This window comes from Sebastes umbrosus, chromosome 3, assembly GCF_015220745.1.
Source record: "Sebastes umbrosus isolate fSebUmb1 chromosome 3, fSebUmb1.pri, whole genome shotgun sequence".
NCBI classification, from domain to species: Eukaryota; Metazoa; Chordata; class Actinopteri; order Perciformes; family Sebastidae; genus Sebastes; species Sebastes umbrosus.
In genome coordinates, this window is record NC_051271.1 from 701,577 (window position 1) to 722,037 (window position 20,461).

At 39.6% G+C, this 20,461-nt stretch overlaps 3 protein-coding genes and 1 long non-coding RNA gene across 5 annotated transcripts in view; 3 read left to right on the top strand and 1 right to left on the bottom strand.

The window, feature by feature from the left end:
* The window catches only part of LOC119484981 (NACHT, LRR and PYD domains-containing protein 12-like), a 956,516-nt gene that overhangs the window by 36,826 nt on the left and 899,229 nt on the right, over positions 1-20,461 (bottom strand). The gene's annotated exons all lie outside the window — the stretch shown is intronic.
* The window catches only part of LOC119485014, a 59,830-nt gene continuing 42,583 nt past the window's right edge, over positions 3,215-20,461 (top strand). Inside the window, exons 1-3 of one of the 2 annotated variants that reach the window (XM_037764278.1) lie at positions 3,215-3,433; positions 3,606-3,661; positions 4,241-4,287. In XM_037764278.1, coding sequence (XP_037620206.1) covers positions 3,400-3,433; positions 3,606-3,661; positions 4,241-4,287 — 137 coding nt within the window. In that variant the 5' untranslated portion in view covers positions 3,215-3,399. The remainder of the gene's footprint in view (positions 3,434-3,605; positions 3,662-4,240; positions 4,288-20,461) is intronic. The other variant, XM_037764279.1, reaches the window with a different exon arrangement.
* LOC119485037 (caspase-1-like) lies at positions 7,583-9,800 on the top strand. The gene is made up of 3 exons (XM_037764317.1): positions 7,583-8,144; positions 8,273-8,417; positions 9,006-9,800. The coding sequence occupies exons 2-3, from the start codon at positions 8,360-8,362 to the stop codon at positions 9,344-9,346; spliced, it is 399 nt and encodes a 132-aa protein (XP_037620245.1). The 5' UTR covers positions 7,583-8,144; positions 8,273-8,359; the 3' UTR covers positions 9,347-9,800.
* Positions 14,582-15,330, top strand: LOC119485047. Its single transcript, XR_005206166.1, has 2 exons — positions 14,582-14,792; positions 14,897-15,330. It is a non-coding gene; the product is annotated as an uncharacterized LOC119485047 (long non-coding RNA).

Sequence of the window (20,461 nt, forward strand, 5' to 3'; positions counted from 1 at the left end):
CGACATCATGATAATGCTGATTTTTCAACCAGTGGTTATGACATTAATGCTAGCTAGACAGAATAAAGCTCTGTCTGTCATGACAATAGAACTGTACTGAAGGCCTTTCCTTTACTCGGGTGACTCTTTACAGCCGTCTGAAGACAGCAGGTATCTGTTAAATCTACAGTTTCTGGAGTGATGAAGTGGCCTTCAGTACAGTACTATTGTCATGACAGACAGAGCTTTATTCTGTCTAGCTGGCATTAATGTCATAATCGCTGGTTGAAAAATCAGCATTACATGATGTAGAACTACTCGGCTACAGCCTTCCTAATGGAGTGAAGGGATCAGGTGGAAGTGTCAGGTGTGTTGAAAGGAGTAGCCACATAGTGCTTCTCACCTGCCGACATAAAGAAACAGCCCATAGTGAGGGTGTGATTGATAACATTGTCAATTATGTGAGCGTTCTGTATAACATCTGTAGAGACCCTCCCTGTTGTATAACATCTGTAGAGACCCTCCCTGTTGTATAACATCTGTAGAGACCCTCCCTGTAATTTATCACACACTTTTTGGATAAAAGATATTCATGTGTTAATGAAAAGAACAAAACAAAAAAATATCTATGTATGTATTTATTTGTGTATTTATTTATTCTATTCATCTTCTACTGTTACTTTGATCCTGTGCTTAAATAATGTTACACTTTTATAATATGACCAAACTATCTTCTTGGCTTTTATTTTGACATGTTTGCTTCACTTCCGGGTCACGTGACTGCCGTTCTCCGCTCTTCGATTCAAAACAGAAAATGACAGAAAGAAACTTGAAGAAAATAAAATCAGATCGTTTTTTTAATTTGTTTTTTTCAGTTTTTCGTTTGGAAACAAAAAACAAACAGAGCACCAATTTTTCGTTTTTGGTTTAAAACGAAAAAAAAACAAAACGTTTTTTCGTTTTTGAATTCCAAAGGAATTACGGATTATCCGATGATACCCAGACATTAAGTCAAACAATTATTATACACCTAATAAACAATAGGAACATTCATACAAAACTAATGATGAACTTTGCATTATCATAGTCCTATTACAGTCCAGGCCTTTCTAACAATGAGAGCTCTGTTTCACTGTTTGTATTTGACAGTTTTTAACCTGCATCCTGTTGGCTTCAGGTGTTTGGAGTTTACATTTTATAAACTTCTACGTTCTAAACCTTCTTCAGCTCTGAACACATTATTAAACATTGAATGATTTCAAGCAGGAACGTTGTCTTCTAAACTTACATCATTTATTCTTTATTCAGATTGAGGAGCTGCAGTTTGTCAGAGATCAGCTGTGCTTCTCTGGCCTCAGCTCTGAAGTCCAACCCCTCCCATCTGAGAGAGCTGGAGCTGAGCCTCAACGAGCTGCAGGATTCAGGAGTGAAGCTCCTGTCTGATCTTGTGAAGAGTCCACACTGTAGACTGGAGACTCTGAGGTCAGTAGAGGGTCGGAGTCGGTCCATGCTGGTTCCAGCAGTATTGCACTAAACACTCAGCAGTCAGTGTGTTACTCCCGTGGGGTATCCCTGCAGCTCCACTGTGTGGACAACCAACCAGTAAAGCCTGGTTTATGCTCGCCGTAGTGAAGCCGGCGTGAGGTGCGTGCGGCAGAAAATTACATCATCACGGATTTCGCGTGGTGCGAGAAGGCTCCTGGAGTTAACTGCGCCGTGCACCTCTGAATTTCTGTTACTACGCGCCGACTTTCTTTTCAACATGGACGCCTTTGAGGGAAGACTGGTCAAGCAGCTTCACCTGTACAGACATCTCTACTACTGTTCATTGAGAGACCACGGGGACAGTCACATGACCACGGGGACGGTCCCATGACCACGGGGACGGTCCCATGACCACGGGGACGGTCACATGACCACGGGGACGGTCCCATGACCACGGGGACGGTCCCATGACCACGGGGACGGTCCCATGACCACGGGGACGGTCCCATGACCACGGGGACGGTCACATGACCACGGGGACGGTCCCATGACCACGGGGACGGTCCCATGACCACGGGGACGGTCACATGACAACGGGGACGGTCACATGACCACGGGGACGGTCACATGACCACGGGGACGGTCACATGACCACGGGGACGGTCACATGACCACAGGGACAGTCACATCTCATTAAATATTATAATAATGAAATATTCCTCACTCTGGGTAAAAAGAGGTTTTCTGCTGCAGGATGTGAAAGAATCTGAGAGATCGTTTTGTTAAAGATAAAAAGGTCTGATGTAAAGAGCGGTGACCCGAGGGGAAGCACAGAGAGACAGGAAGTCATTTAGACTTGGAGGTCAGGAGGTCACAGTAATAATTACAGTACACAGATGTAATGTTTGGCGGTACGTACGTCGGTGTTTACTACTGTTGCCAGGCAACCTACTCTCCTCTCCGGTACCACTCGTTGACTTCTTGCTGACCCACTTGATATCTTGTTTGTACGCCTCCTGGCGTTTCGGAGCATACTGCAGCGAACAACGCTCTGAGCATAAACGCCTCTGGGTATGCTCGTAGCGTGCTCGCCATCTACGCAGGCCCTCGCCACGGCGTCTCACGTCAGTATAAACAAAGCTTAAGAGTTGCTAGTGCAGCAACAAGGATGAGAACCCTCACAGCCAAAATACCAGAGGTCCTTCTACTGGGATTCAAGGTATCTCTACGGGGAACCGAGCCTTGGGTTCCTGCTCTGTTGGGTGAGAACTGTCACTCTGCAGAGGAAGCTTCACCTGGCACAAGAAATCAGGGATTTCTCCCACTGAGTGCAGTTTCTCCTCTTTTTCATGTGTAAATGTGTAATTGATATTGTCACACAGTACATTGAACACAGCACAGCACCCAGTGAAGTTACCTTCTGCATCTACCCATCCTAGTATTAGGGGCAGTGGGCAGCTACTATACAGCGCCCGGGGAGCAGTTTGGGGGTCCGGAGCCCCCCGACAGGAACCGGCGACCCTCCGGTTCCAGAGCCGTCAGACTGAGCTACTGCCCCCCCCCCCCACATCCTATGTTTCTTTTCTTCTCTGCATTCTTTCATTCTTCCACAAACAACAAAAAGCCAGCTGATAATGCAAAGCAACATTTTACAGTCAGTCAGCAATGTTTTTACAGACGTGTGAATTTACAGTCGAGTGAAAAGTGTAGTTAGTTGTGATTTCTTTTGATGTGTGTTGTATCTAGACTAATGACTAGTTATTTCCTTTAATGTAGGCACAGAACATGATTATCAGCAGTCAGTTGTAGTCTTCATGGTGCAGATATGATGAGAAGCATTTCATTCTGATAGATTGATGCTAACTCAAAGAACGGACAATTATTTTAAACTTGTTCTATAACTTTTGGGTCTGTGTTGGTCTCTACAGGATCAACATGGAGGTCTACAGAGCTGCCAGACACAAAGAATGTGAGTATTGAAACAACTTCCCCCATTCATCAAACTATTGTACATTCACATCTGATCTTAAAATGAGAATGTCCTCATTGTACAACAAAACTGTTACTCAGTTCCATCTTTGTTCCAGATGTTAAGATCACATCTATTTGAACAATATTCATTTTTTCTCTTTCACTTTCAGGTGACTCAGATGTCAAACTGAATGAGGGAATAAAGCTACCTGAGGACGACAAAAAGGTGAGAAAGGAGCAGTTGTACGGTGTGAAATCCTCCAGTATGAACCATGGAGGACTTTACTTGGACATTTATCAAGGATCTCCCGCTGAAGAACTGTAGTGTATTACACCTGCAGGCAGACATTCATTTAATGACTTAGACTGCATTCACCTGCAGAAGTTAATAGTGTGGAGTGAAGATCACTGAACTATCATTTATTTACTAAACTTGGCCTCTGAGCTCTCGTCACTGGCAGGACCACGATCCGTCCAGGAGCTGGTACTGGTGCTGGTGCTGGTGCTGGTGCTGGTACTGGTGCTGGTGCTGGTGCTGGTGCTGGATCTGGTGTGTTAGTAAATGAGGAGCTAAATACATGGTGATTATTGAGAGCCATGTTCTTGGTGTAGTTGTCCTTCTGTGTAGTCTTCTCTAACTCACCTCACACTGTCACTCCATTGAAGTCATTTCCTCTCTGACTCATACAGGGTGCTTGAGTTGAGTATTGACAGTGTGGCTCTAGTATTTCATCACTTTATTAAACACTAAGACAAGTTGGTATTTCTATTAAAATAACTAATTCTGTTCCTTTTTTGATTCCAGGCTCCAACATCCTTCTCACCTGAGCAGACAGCTGAATCTTCATACAGGTAATCGTATAAACTCTGGACCCAGAGTGTGTCATATTGATTGCCAGAAACTATATTTAGTTTTGGACAAAACCAACTCACTGTGACAGGGTGGCTGGTGCTAGCCTGCATCGGTCACACACAGGATCCACACCAGACATGGACTTGGCTAGCTTTACTTTAGACCAGTGGAGACGATGTGAAACCTTTGACCTGGATAATTGTATGTCGTCAGGAGATTAAAGAGGAATGTACCCTATCTGAAGCCTTCTTCTAAACTTTATCAGGAAACCGTGTGCCCACGTCTTCCTCCCACTGAATCCTTCACAAAGTTGAGGGTTCCAAATGATGAGAGTTTAATAAGGAATGAACAACACCAATAGAGCGCTGCAGGGATGACGTATTTCTGTAGGCCAACCAGGAAGTTAGCATCACTCTGGTTCCCTCCACTAACAGCCAATGGGATTGTTCCGTTGGGTTTTGGATTATTGCAGAAAATCAGCTGTGTGGCAAACACACGTTTATGATACTGACACGTTTTGTTCAGCAAGATAATCTCCAGAATGAACACCACTTTATGATTTTTGAAGCGTGAATGCAATCAGCAGAGGCCTGTACTACGAAGACTTATTCATTTAACGGAATACTCTAAAGTCAGATATATTCATCTAGATGGGGCAGTGATGTATAAATAGCTCTCAGAATATAATAGATAAATAAAATACACTTCATTATACCATTTAGCAATGTTGTGGTGTGTGTGACTGTTTCAGCCTTCTTTCAGCTTTCACTGAAGCACTGTAGTCTTGTCACAGTGTCCTCTGAACCCCGAGTCACAAAGTAAGATATGATCTGAAAAATCTACGGAGAAGTCTGGAAGTCTTTGAAATGTAAAATGTGTAGGAACCCTGTAATAGATGAGGCCTTGCTGTATATAGAGCATAATCTAATGTAAGGCACATTGAACAGCAAGTTGGTAGATCTGAATATTTTCAACCCAAAGGCATATTATATTCTATAGATATAGAGAACTAAAAATCCCCACAGAAAGAATAATATGTAGTAGGGCTGTCAAAGTTAACGCAAAACCGTTTCAACGCTACTAATTTCTTTAACGCATTAATACAATCGATCTTTCGGAGGTTGTAGTGGGCTCAGTTTTAAAGCTAGAGTGAAGATACTGGTATCGTATGAAACTATAAAACCTGATGAATCCATCGGTACCAACCAGGTCATGAAGGAGGTTAAATAACGTTCCAAACTTACGCTACATTTTGGCGAGGAAAAACTGTCATGTCCATTTTCAAAGGGGTCCCTTGACCTTTGACCTCCAGATATGTGAATGAAAATACATTTACATAAAGCAGCATATTTGTCCACTCCCATGTTGATAAGAGTATTAAATACTTGACAAATCTCCCTTTAAGGTTCATTTTGAACAGATAAAAAATGTGCGTGTAATTTGCGATTAATCATTGACAATCATGCGATTAATCGTAATTAAATATTCTAATCGATTGACAGCCCTAATATATAGTAATAATTTGTGTTGAGGCTCAGTTTGCATTCAAGATTATTTAGACTAGTTTATATGTGAATTTGCATATGCTTGATATATGGACATACATACCAATATTGTAATATTGTCTTTATTATACCCCAGCGACAACGTAGTCGGGGTTATATAGCGCTCCACGTGTCCGTCAGTCTGTCCGTCATTCTGTCCCACCATCCGTCCGTCCGTCAGTCTGTCCATCCTTCCGTCCGTCCTTCCGTCCGTCCGTCCGTCCGTCCTTTTGTCCGTTTCACTTTTGTTTCCGGAGCAGAACTCTGAAACTATTTAACTTATGAACTTGAAACTTGGTGTGATGGTTGACAGTGTGGTCTAGTTGTGCCTTTTGGGGGTTAGAAGTCCAGGGTGCCCAACATTTTTTAATTTTTTCCAAAAGGGCAAAACCTTCAGCCCTACTTCAGTAGGAGTCAAGAGGTGAACGGGGGGGGGGTATGTGAGCCATGCTCACTTTTGCCTTGTTGATATGGTGATATTGATTTTAACATATCACCTAGTCCTGAAGGGTGTTAAGTTTTATCTGTCAAGGTCTTCAAAAGCATTACATTTAATTTATAAAAGTATGCAGACATAAGTGATAACGTTCTTTTTAACACAGGCTTTGCCCCTTCATGTGTAGATGTGTAACTGTTATTGTCACACAGTGAAGTTACCTTCTGCATTTACCCATCCTAGTATTAGGGGCAGTGGGCAACCTTCAACAGGTTTGGATTGAGGTGGCAGCAAACTAACTAACTCTGCGCTAGCATCCTGCCCAGGAGCAGGCCGTGGTTCAACCTCAACATCAGAAATTAGATTTCAACATGGAGCTGTTTGGCTCCAGTTTATAAGCACAGATAAAGATGTGGATGGTGGTGATATGTCCCACCAACTTTAAAGAAAGCATGTCATATCCCAACCAACCTCGTTTCCTTGCTGAGGCCTTGACTAAAAGAGAGAGACTAACAGGCCAATAAATGCTTGTTATATCAGTTTGGCCCTCTTTGTCCTACAGCTTCAGGTGTCCTGGTCCAGGTGTGTTCCAGTGTGCTTTGACTGGACTGGTGTTTGTCATGGCTCAGGAGGCGGAGCTACTGTACAGGACCGTCCAATGGGATGAGAGCTTCCTCCAATCAGCTGGCAAAATGGCTGCAGGGCCGCTGTTCAACATCAAGTGTTCTGAGGATGCTGCTCTCCGTCAGCTCCACCTCCAACACTGTGACACAAAGGAAGGTAAAGACATTGTTCAAAATGAATTAGCTGCATTAGGTGACGTGTGAATATATATATATATAATTGTAGTGGATTTTATGCACAACAAAGGCCCTTGGCCTTGGAAGGAGGTAACTAGGTAAAGAATAGAGGTGAAGTGGCACATCCTCGGGATGCTCCAGAGTTAGAGGCAATAGATTGTGGCGAGTGGTAAGAAATGAATTGGGTAGATGAACCTGTTAGCATTAAAACAAAAGTTGAACAGCTCTTTGCTTTCACAGCATTGCTCTGTGACGGCCTGTTGTCTGTCGCTCACATCTCTGATGATGGAATGAGCATCTTGGAGCCGCTGGAGATTACAGACACTCATGTGGTTGTGAAGATCTCTCACCTCTCTGCCTTTGGCCTGATCTGGAAAAAGATTCGGAACAAGATATGGCCGATAAAGGGCCAAGTTCTGCTGTTCCTCCGACCTCCCAACGCAACACATCAAGTACTTGATGTCTTTCTGCTGAACAAAAACGTCCTTGTAAGCGAGGTAAAGCCATCTGTCATATGTGCTCATCATCAGCCACGCTCCCAGTTAGAATCCCGGGCTGATTGGGCTCTTTTGGTTGTTGGTCCTGAATGGAGGAACAGTTTCCCCCTCACCATTACATCTCCCTCCTCCAGTGATAACTTCAAACCTGTCTTAAGACCCGTCTCTTTCCTTTAGTCTGTCAGTAGTCACCTTGAAGACTGGTCACACACTGTTTTTATTTATGTCTTTAGTTTTATTTATTTGACTTCTGTGCAATGCTGTCATGTTTTGGGGATTTTAATCCAGAATTATTTATTCTACACTTTTATTAATTTACTTGCATCCTCTTAATTATTTCTGTGTTTTATTTGATTCTGATTCTCATCGCTCTGTGAGGCACTTTGGTCAACATTTGTTGTTTTTAAGTGTACTCGACAATATGAGCATAAACGGCATATTAAAAATGTTCTGTTTCTGAAGGTTAAGGCCCAACAAGGACGTGCTACGTACATCCAGATCTCTGCCAAGTGTCTTTTCAACTTTGGTCACAGTTACAGTGTCCACTGTGAACCTGAGAGCTTCAGAATACGACCTGATGTGAGTCAAGTCGCAGAATTATCATGAATATAATTTTGGCTGCATGTTGAAAATAGATTCACAATAAGAAAGAACCAGATAAACATTTTTAACAAGATTTAAAATGACTTGATGCTTCTGGTTTTCAGCGTGCATCATTTGACTCAGATTATGGACCAAATTACCATCCCACATTTGAAGTTTTCCTGACTACGATCCCAGAGGAAGTGACTCTGATGGTCCGGAATCAAGAGAGGACAGGCGACGTCTGGAGACGTGATCTGCTTCAAGCAGGTAAAGATTACCTTTTATTATTTGGATCAATTTTGAGATCAGGATTATTTCTCATTCGCTACGAACACATTACATTACACTACTCTACCAACGTCAACATCTGGATACCTGACGGTACCATATTCTCACAGCGACATGAACATCTGGAATGAAGCTAAGTGGTGTGAAAATGGTTTGTTTCATGTACGTATCATAACGACGGCTTGTATATCCTCCGTCCTCGCTCTTCCTGTTTCCCTCTCTGAATGATGGATACAGACTACCGCCGCCTGCTGGTGTGGAGAGTTATTTCCTCTCACAGGAGCAGAACGTAGCTAACTGACCACCGGCTGTCGTCTTTGCGGTGTGTTCGGGTGCGACTTGTCGACCAAAACAAAGGCGACACGGGGAGAACATGCACTCACCACAAAGAAGAATCAAAACCAAAAAAATATAAAATATGAATGTCTCTCTTTTGGTTTCTGGTTTTGAACACAGAACAACTAATTTACAGAGCAGACATGTTGCTCTACAGAAACATGACGTTTCACTTCAGTTGAATTTCTCTTTAAAAGTCATTGTTGTTTTTTTTCCCTGGTTATCTCCCAGAACTAACAATGGAAATCCCTCAGGGGAACGTCCCACCAGAGGACCGCGTCCCACCAGAGGACAACGTCTCACCAGAGGACAACGTCTCACCAGAGGAGAGGCTGCGGTTGATTCGAACAAAGTTTGTAGAGGGAATGTCTGATCCTAATCTCAACAAGCTTCTGGATGAACTCTTTCAGCGTCGCGTTATAAGCGATGGTGAAATGCAGTCAATCAGAACAAAAACCAAGAGAGATAAAGCACGAGACCTGATCGACACGGTACGACTAAAGGGAACTGAAGCCAGCTCAGTTCTGATCGCTGCTCTCCGTAAGGAGGATCCGTGGGTTTTCAGATCTTAGGCTGAAACAAAAGCAAGAAGCTGGAGTGTGATGATGAATCTCTATAATATCTGGCTGTTTCAGAGACTCACATCACTTATTGTTGTCTTTAAATGATAAATCCCATCGTGTAAGCCTGTGTGGACTTTCACTCTGAAGGTGATTCACTGAAGTTTGGGGGAAAAGTGAATTCATTTTCAATCTCTTATGGTTTGGTCTCAAGATTTTATAATCATTTACTTGTGATAACTACTGATGTGTTGTCGGTGATGAAGACCTGCGATAGAGAGCTTGTGACATTTCTATATGTTTTGGGAACGCATTCTTACTGCTAATTTTTGGAAGTTATTAATTTAGTTTTCATTAGGGCTGTCTAAGTTAACGCGATAATAACATGCTAATGCAAATTTGTTTTAACGCCACTAGTTTCTTTAACGCAACTTGTGATTATTAGGTTGCAGCGGCTCAGTGTTAAAGCTAGAGTGAAGATACTGGTATCATAGTAAACTATAAAACCTGGTGGATCCATCGGTACCAACCAGGTCATACTAGCTGTAGTAGTGCACAATAATGCTCCAAACTTACGCAAAATTTTGGTGTCGGTAGTTGGTGAGGAAAAAGCTGTCATGGCCATTCTCAAAGGGGTCCCTTGACCTCTGACCTCCAGATCGGTGAATGTAAATGGGTTCTATGGGTACCCACGAGTCTCCCCTTTACAGACATGCCCACTTTATGATCATCACATGCAGTTTGGGGCAAGTCATAGTCAAGTCAGCACACTGACACTCTGACAGCTGTTGTTGCCTGTTGGGCTGCAGTTTGCCATGTTATGATTGGAGCATATTGTTTTATGCTAAATGCAGTACCTGTGAGGGTTTCTGGATCAATATCTGTTATTGATTTGTGTTGTTAATTGATTTACAATAATGAATATATACATACATTTACATAAAGCAGCATATTTGTCCACTTCCATGTTGATAAGAGGATTAAATACTTGACTAATCTCCTTTTAAGGTTCATTTAGAACAGATAAAAAAATTGTAATTTGCTATTAAATATTTTAATGGATTGACGGCCCTAATATTGATTACTGATTCTCTGTCAGACCTGACTGTTGAGCTAAGATCTAAATCCATCTCTCTGTCTCTTACTGCTAATCAACGCAGACTTCACAGCTGCAACAAAAGACCATTTTACAAATAGCAATAAGGGTATAGATGGATATCATAACTGCCCTTGATAATCTATAGATTTGTGTTTGTTTGGTCATTTTATTCGTCAGTAGATCTTCTGTAACTTGTGCCTACAATAAAGATTTCATTGGAAAAAAGGCGTCACACTGTGATGGAACCAAAGTGAAACTCATTGGATGGATGTTGAGCAGTGAAACTATTCCATTAAGAGATGGTGTCTGCAGACATGAACTAGAACAGACAGATGCTGTTATTAAATGAGACCTAAACTGAAACATAGATAGGAGCTTTTTGTTGTGACAAAGGCAGATGTTCTAATGCAACAACTGTCATTAACAGTGTGGACAAAGACCTTTTAAAGGCAACGGAAAGATTCTGGCCTCTTATCTGGAACAGATGATGCCTTCAAGTGAAACTGGTGAGCTCGTGTTTACAACACGGGAAGTCGTGTACACCATGTGCGTGGCGTTCAAGTGGTTAAGTGGTGAGAACGCCGCTGCTAAGCAACGGCAATGTTAACGTTGCTGTCGGCGTCCAGAAATCACCACAAATCATATTTTCACATATGAATCAATATTCTGTTTCTGTAGTTTCTCTTTCTCCCCTCACATGTTCTCAGAATCATCTCGTAGTGTTCTGTTTAGCTGGAACATGAGAGAGTTTGTGACCCGGCAGCCATGTTGAGATCTGCTGAGGAAATTCCAAGCACCGCCCACCAGCCGGAGCTCAGCCAATAGGAACGCTCTCTCTCTCTGAACTGACCTGTGATTGGTCAAAGTCTCCCGTCATGAGTTAGATGTTCTAAAGCCTGAAAACAGAGCCATGAGGAGGAGCAGAAGTCTAGTGATCTCTCAGAACACTTGAATTACAATATGCTGAAAGGTTATTATGGGATGTCTGCCCAGAGATGCTAAAAACATTGTTGCCTACTGAAGCTTTAAATTGACTTGAATTGTAAGTCACTTTGGACAAAAGCATCTTCCAAATAAATATCATGTTGTGTCTTAAGAAATAAAGCGGTTGCTTTATAAATAAAACAACCGGTTGCATTGGCCGACACACCGTCGCTACTGGTTTCCTTTCCACAGCTTTGCTGTGTGTTTAGTTTCAAACATTTTCCCAGATTTTTCGAACAATTTCGGATATTTTTCAATATTTTTCTCATATTTTAGTAATACTTTTTGGACTTTTTTTCGGATATGTTTGGCATATTTTACTAATCATTTTCGGATATTTTTTCATTTATTTTACTAATCATTTTCGTACGTTTTTGGGATATTTTTCATTATTAATTTTCAGACATTTTTCGGGTATTTTTCAAATATTTCTGAATGTTTCTTCATGCTTTTAGCTTGTAGAAAGTCCGTTATTAAAATAGATATTTAGTTTTCACATATTTAACTAATATTTTTCAAGCATTTTTTTTGAATATTTTACACATTTTACGGATTTCTTTCACATATTTTTCTCACATATTTTGGATATCATTTTTGGACTTTTTTCGGATATGTTTTGGATATTTTACTATTCACTTTCAGACAATTTTCAGATATTTTTTTCGCATGTTTGTGAATGTTTTTTCATGCTTTTAGCTTGTAGAAAGTCCTATTTATAAGTAGATGTTTAGTTTTCACACATTTTACTGATATTTTTCAGACATTTTCATTTTTAGAACAATATCAGGATATTTTTAAATTTTTTTTCACATATTTTACTATTAATTTTCGGATATTTTTTTTTACATTTTTTACTAATATTTTTCGGATATTTTTTACATATTTTACTAAGAATTTTTGGAAATGTTTGGACATTTTTCGTATATTTTACTATTAATTTTCGGATATTGTTTTTAAATTTTTTACTAATAATTTTCGGATATGTTTCGGATATTTTTTTTTACATATTTTACAAATAATTTTTGGACATTTTTCAGATATATTATCATATATTTCACTAATAAGTTTCCTACGTTTTTGGGATGTTCACTTTCAGACATTTTCCGGATATTTTTCGCATATTTCTGAATGTATTTTCATGCTTTTAGCTTGTAGAAAGTCCCCTTTACAAATAGCTGTTTAGTTTTCACATATTTTACTAATATTTTTTCAGACATATTCCCAGATTTTTAAAACAATATCAGGATATTTTTCGTTTATTTTGTTTACATATTTTACTAAGAATTTTCGGATATTTTTTCACAACACTGTGTGCAGCACATGGTGAAACATCTGGTGTCTGAACTCTACTGTTCTTATCTCTGTTAGAGTCGTGATTATTGAAGGAGAGAAGAAGAACATCAAGTCATCGAGTGTATTTGTTTTGGTTCATAACTTTGCTCTTCCTCTCCTCACCAGGAGTCATCACCACCATCTCAAAGCTGAGGAAGATGTTCGTCCTGCCACTGACTGAGCTGTCACAGGTAAGAGCTCCAGTTTCACCTGTCGGGAAATAAAACGCAGTCACAGGATGAATCACATCTTAAAGGGTAACTCTGTGGCTGTGTTCTTTAATTGACTCATCAATTCATTGTTTGTTATTAGCATGACAGGACGGTCCTAGAGAGTAGCAGAGATCATGTCTCTGTGTTTGATTAAATGAGTTGTTATATACCTCCATCAGTGAATGGACGTTTGTATGGACTGCAGTCATAATAAAGAATACATCTGTAAAAGAATAAGAAAATAAATGTGGAAATGTAAAGAGGAATAAATGAAAGAATAAATAAATATAGAAAATGATGTCAAATAAAGACAAAGATGAATAAAATATAAAAGAATAATTCTAAGCATTTTCATTTATTTGTTAATTTATTTCTGTATATATTTATTTCTGTATTTAAAAAAAAATTTTTTTATTTAAATATCTATTTTTTTTAATTTTTTGCATATACATTACTTTATATTTGTGTATATATTTTTTAAATAAAAGTATTTATATATATATATAAATATACCTTTATTTAAATGCAAATATATTTGCATATAAAGAGTAATTTATATGCAAAAAATAAAACCATGTATATATTTTTTTAAATACAGAAATAAATATATACAGAAATAAATTAACAAATAAATGTGAAAATAAATGAAAATGCTTCTTTGATATATTTTGTTAATTGTCTTTATATTTCCATATTTATTATCTTTTTCTTTTACAGATGTATTCTTTATTATGGTACTCCTATGACTGAAGAAGAAGAAGAAGAAGAAGAAGAAGAGGAAGAAGAAGAAGAAGATCAACCGGAACTGTTGAATGCTGTTTCCGTCGGACCTCCGACCCGGACGGACCAAATAAACGCGGTGCGCTTTAAAAAGTCGTCCGTCTGAAGTCGAAGTGATGAAGAAGTTCACTGCTCAGCGGCTTCACCGTTAAAGTGACCGTCACAGCTCAGCAGCTTCACTGTTAAAGTTCCCGTCACAGCTCACCAGCTTCACTGTTAAAGTTCCCGTCACAGCTCACCGGCTTCACTGTTAAAGTTCCCGTCACAGCTCAGCAGCTTCACTGTTAAAGTTCCCGTCACAGCTCAGCAGCTTCACTGTTAAAGTTCCCGTCACAGCTCACCGGCTTCACTGTTAAAGTTACCGTCACAGCTCAGCAGCTTCACTGTTAAAGTTACCGTCACAGCTCAGCAGCTCAGCAGCTTTACCGTTAAAGTCACCGTCACAGCTCAGCAGCTTCACCGTTAAAGTTCCCGTCACAGCTCAGCAGCTTCACCGTTAAAGTTCCCGTCACGGCTCAGCAGCTTCACCGTTAAAGTTCCCGTCACGGCTCAGCAGCTTCACCGTTAAAGTTCCCGTCACAGCTCAGCAGCTTCACAGTTAAAGGTCTCATATTATGCTCATTTCCAGGTTCATAGATGTATTTTAATGTTGTACTAGAACATGTTCACATGCTGTAATGTTTAAAAAAACCTTTATTCTTCTCATAGTGTCTCTCTCACTCTGCCTGCTCAGAGCCTCATTCAGCCTCTGTCTGAGAGATCCTGATTTAGAGCCTGTCTCCTCCCACTCTGCTGTGATTGGTCAGCGTTTCTTGCTCTGCTGTCAATCAAACGCCCTCAACACAGAGTCACTTTCTCCCTGCAGCTCTCCCTGCAGCCCTGAGCTAGATAGAGAAGCCGGCAGCAGGAGTTTCACATATAAACTAATTAAAAGTTTATAAACCAGAAACTTCACCCAGCGCACGTTACCGGAGGAATCTGATCAGAAATCGGCAAGAAATGAACAACATCTGCGGTCCAGACTCCAGGTTCTCCTGACGGGTTCTCTCAGGTAAATAATGCTATTTATAGCTCTGTTAGTTAGCTCAGTGTTTACATTCTGCATAAACTCTGTAAACCATAAACATACACTCTGTTTTACGTTTGTCTTTACAGATCCATCTGTGAGAACTGACCGACAGAATCATCCCAGAGGAGAAGAAAACATCAGCAGTGAGCAGATAGTTCTGTTTACATGGAGATACAGAGCTAACATGCTGGCATGTAGCTGCATGCTACCGCTATGAGACGGTGTGTAAACACAGTGAACATTAGGGTGGAAAATAGAAGATGTGAAACAGTAGTCAGTTCATTATTTCTGGTAAAAGACACCTGATAAACGTATGGAAGTAATCAGACTAATGGTATATTAGTTACTGTGTTACCATGACTACAGACCGGTTAACGTTACACTCACCGGAGCGTACCGGAGCTGAAAGACTTTCTCCTGTACCATGTCAACATAACTGCAGGTGGGATGATTAAACATGCTGTGAATAATTAATATTGTCATCTGTCTACTCAAATAAAGTTTGACTGTGAAACAGAAATGTGTTGTGTTGCTTACAGTCACTATTTACTACCTGTACTCTTCTACATGCATGACATCAAATATATATAATATATAAATACATAGGGAGTCAGCAAATCACAGAAATACTGTAGGCACAATCTATAGTAATACATCATCATTTATTATTATATACTGCTGCTAGTTTAATCTATAATAATACATAATTTATTATTATATACTGCTGGTAGTTTAATCTATAATAATACATCATTTATTATTATATACTGCTGCTAGTTTAATCTATAATAATACATCATTTATTATTATATACTGCTGCTAGTTTAATCTATAATAAAACATCATTTATTATTATATACTGCTGCTAGTTAATCTATAATAATACATAATTTATTATTATATACTACTGGGTAGTTTAATCTATAATAATACATCATTTATTATTATATACTGCTGGTAGTTTAATCTATAATAATACATCAACATTTATTAGTTGATTAGATTTTGTTTTAATAAACTAATTCTGTAAAGTTACTAAAGCTGTCAGATAAATGTAGTGGAGTAAAAAGTAGAATATTAGGAGAAGTAGAAAGTGGTATATGTAAGTATGAACAAGTATGTCAAAATTGTACTGGAGTAAATGTACTTAGTTACATTCCACCACTGATAATATAACATAATAGTGAGTCAACATGAAGTTGGGTCAGATTTGATCAGTTCTGATTCTGCTTGTTGATTCTTCTGATTATTGGAGTGAGAAAATCAAAGTGTGCTGTAAGCAGAAAGAAACCACCTTTATTTGCAGCAGATTCAGGCCTTCATAATAAGTCATTGATGATAAATGAGGCGTTGGATGAATGAATGAAAAGAAGTGTTTTCCAAACAAATCACTGGATGGATACACTCCGTTTAATATTTTAAAATGGATTTCTTTTGCTTTGGGAGTTATGGGGAATTTTAGATATATATTTAGATTAGTTGGTAACATGTGAATAGTTTCTTTCTGATAGATTTGTGAAAGTGAGTTTCTGTCAGATACTATAGGGTATGAGATGTGATTAAACATATTTCTAATTGGTTTGTTTGGGATTCTGATTTCACTAAAGTCACAGCCACCAACTCAAAGTTGTGGGAGACGAGGTGTGATTCCTCTAATCAAGCAGATAATAGAGTTGGGGATGGCTTTAGTTATGGATTTAAATATGTCACGATTGGCAATTAAATTATATCTAAGACAGAAATTCTCATACGACATGATACAGCCACTACTATCAACTAAGTGTGTCACCGTGTCACACTGTTTACCATTGGCAGAGCATTTTGGCAGATCTTTCTTGGGCGCTCCCCACATAATCAGCTGTGCTGCTCATCCCACAAATGCATGATCCTTACAAGTTGGACATCATTGTGAAGGTAAATAAACAGGCTTTCCAACCATGTCAAATACAATGACCATTAGCATTGTAACAACAAAGAAATAATCCACCAAACACAAGTTTCTGAACTTTCTTTTCCCAGTTTAGTTCTATGTTAGCTAGCAAACTAAACTTAACAAGCTATGTTCATTTTCATAGTTAAAGTGGTCTTTAGTTAACTAGACAAATTCATCTGATTAGCTTTATCTAGCTAGTTGGGCTGAACATTTAAATATATATCAAGCTGTGATTTTTCTTACTAATATTGTGATTTAAATAGATTATTTTCTATAAATCAATCTCCTGTTTTTCTGCTGATGTGATGGTTTAATGTTACACAGTTACAGTGTTAGAAAGTACATTTACTCAAGTACACATTTGAGGTACTTGAGTATTTTCCTTTCATGCCACTTTATACTTCTACTGCAGGACATTTCAGAGGGAGACGTTGTACTTTTTACTGCATTTATCTGCATTTACACTCTATATTTATCTGACAGCTTTAGTTACTTTATTAACATATAAAAATGTACAGCTGAAACGATTAGTCCATTAACTGATTAATTGATTGACTGAAATTAATTGGCGACTATTTTTGGTTGTTGAAGTCATTTTTTAATTAAAAACATTTCATATTTCCAGCTTCACAAATGTGACGATTTGCTGCTTTTCCTTTTTAATAATTTTATTGTATATAAATCTATCTAATGATATGTCATAGTTTAACAGTCACAGGGGACGTTTTCTTTCTTTTAATACTTAAAGTACATTTTCCTGATTATACTTACATACTTTTGCTTAAGTAACATTTTCAATGCAAGACTTTTACTTGTAACAGAGTATTTTTACAGAGTGGTATTAGTACTTTTACTGCAACACTGCACAGTTGTCAACACAATACGTTTTTATTAATAATCACAAACTTGCTTTGGAAGTAACCTGAGGTAGTTTATAACAAATAAATAACCATTTTAGCATTCAGTCATTCATATGATATTACATTAGTGGTTTACTTCATTAGTCAAAGATATTCCGTGTTTAAAGTAATCAGCTTGTTGAAGGTGAGACAGCTCAGTCTGGGTTCAACTTTAATGGTATATTTAGTTGTAACAGTTTGACTCTGATCAATAAATGTCAGGTTGTCCTGTATAATGTTAATAATGAATATCAGTGAGGTGTTTCTTCAGCTGATAATCATAATTCAGATTGATGCTCTCTGATCAGCATCACTGTGTTCATGTTGAGTCTAATTGTCTGATAAATGTTAGTTGTGACAGCGACAGTACAGGTACTTATGGTTGAAACCTTGTCTACGTACAGTGCAGGTAATAACACCTGGCAGGTGTGTCTTTGTTAGAAACAGCAGGAATGTGATGAAGCTGCAGGTGTTGGAAGTTCTTGTTCTTCATCCGTGCTCGTTGTGTTTTTAATGCAGTGGGTTTCTCTGCTTCACGGTGTGAATAGTTGACCTCATAGTCATATCAGTAACAGTTCAATCAGGAGAGACCCCGTATAGAATGAACAATACATTTATTACAAGATACATAATAGCATAATATTGCAAAGTCTTTGGCGATTGGACTCCATCGTGACGTAGTATATAAAAGGGGGTAGTGATTCCGAGATGAGATTAGGTATATTCCAACCTGGAGTCTAGACACTGGTGGTGGTGGTGAAGGGAGTAGCTGATGATCCAATGAAGGGATGTGGAGCAGGCCTGGGCTCTGAATCTGATAAAGACTGGAGGTGACGGGTGGAGGAGGGTTGCCTCGAGTCGCACTGGATTGAAAACTGACAGCAGCAGAGAGGAGAACAGTTTTAATATGTGATCGCAACGCTCATGGAGAGCGTGGTAGAATCTGTTTGGTTATCTAAGAGTTAACCACTCACAGTCAGCTGATAGAGTAGGAGCCAGTGAGAGAGAGAGAGAGAAAGACAGAAAGGTTGTGAATGAGAGTGTTTAAGGGTCTTCCTGTCTTAACTTTTGCTTAAGCTTCATTTGTTATGTGAATACAGACAGTAGAAACTGGTTTATCAAGAAAATCACGTAAACAAATGTTAAATCTAATGTGTGTCCGTTCACTTTCCTCTGTGGCAGGACTACATACATGTAGAGACTGTGATCACTACAGGTTGTAATATTAATATTTCACACTAGTGACCTGTTTGGTCAGGATTTGCACAATGCTTATTAAAATGTTTTACTGATTTAATTTTAGATGTTTGAACTCTGTTTTCTTGTCAGCAGCTCAGATGTGGAGGATGAGGAGCTGCAGGTGGAAACACTCGAGGATGTTATGAGCTCGGTGGATTTGAGTCTTCCTGAGGACGGTGAGGCTCCCCTGTCCTACCACAATGATCTGACATGACTGAACAGCTGGCTGCATGGAGACAAAGAGGTCGAAGGAAGCTGATTAGTTTTTACCTCTACATCTTCTGTGGACGACCGCTTGATGGCTGCAGTGGTTGATGAGCAACAAGCTGAGCTCAGGTCAACTTTAAACTAGGGATGCATCCATACCGAGACCAGTATCGGGTACCGGGTACGATACCGTGCTCATGTACTCGAACTCATAAAGCTACGCCGATACAACAGCACCCGATTCCACTTTGCGGCAACGTGACGTTAATGGACAAGATTAATACCTTGTGTGCAGGGTGCAGGGCTGCTGAGGTTGAAGTGTCGCCCAGTAGGCTTGCTGCGGTAGTCGGTGTTACCGGTGTTACACGGTGGTCAGGCACACACCGATTACATCACTTACCTATCGTCATTTTGCTTTTTTTATAGAAATAAAACCCATTTAGTTCATTTTTGCGTATCCGTGCCGTGTTATCAACACATAGTCGGACGACGGACGCTACAAACTGAAAGTGTCTGAACCGTACGGAGGCTCAGCTCAGAGCAGCAGGAGTCAGATTTCACACACTGGACCAGAGAGAGTTGACAGACAAGACGATGGCGGAGGATTTGTTGTCAAAGCCAAAATCAAAAGCGCCTATTTAGTAATATTTCAGGTCAGGCAACTGGCTGATTGTATTTACTGGCCCGGCGCCATCGGGCAATCCGTATTGTTGGACCCTGATTGTTGCTCAGCTGATGGAACATTAGTTCAAGATAGGAAAACCCACACAGCTAGCTTTAATAAGCTGTTAACTACGTAGCAGCTCACTACACTTACAAAGATAACTAGGTTTAGTTTGGGGGGATGGAGACACCTGTAGATTCAGTGTTTTTTCACATTAAACTCTGTGAAGTTACAGTTGAGTTTGACCAAAGCACACTTGGTGATTGTTGGAAAGAGTAACGACGACGGTTTAGATGAGTTTTATTTTGTTTCACAGTTTGAATGAAGTGTTTTACGATGCTCCGCTACGTACAGCTGATCTCAACATGAACACAAATACACCTGGATGATGGTGCAAGCTGAACGGAGAGGGGGGGAGGTCTGTGCTCTCCGAGTGCCATTCTAGTTTTTAGCTACAATATCCCCCAGCTAACTTCACTTACCAAGATAACTAGGTTTAGTTAGCCATGGTAACTGTCAGCTAACTACTCTTACTAAGATAACTAGGTTTAGTTAGCCATGGTAACTGTCAGCTAACTACTCTTACTAAGATAACTAGGTTTAGTTAGCCATGGTAACTGTCAGCTTACTACTCTTACTAAGATAACTAGGTTTAGTTAGCCATGGTAACTGTCAGCTAACTACTCTTACCAAGATAACTAGGTTTAGT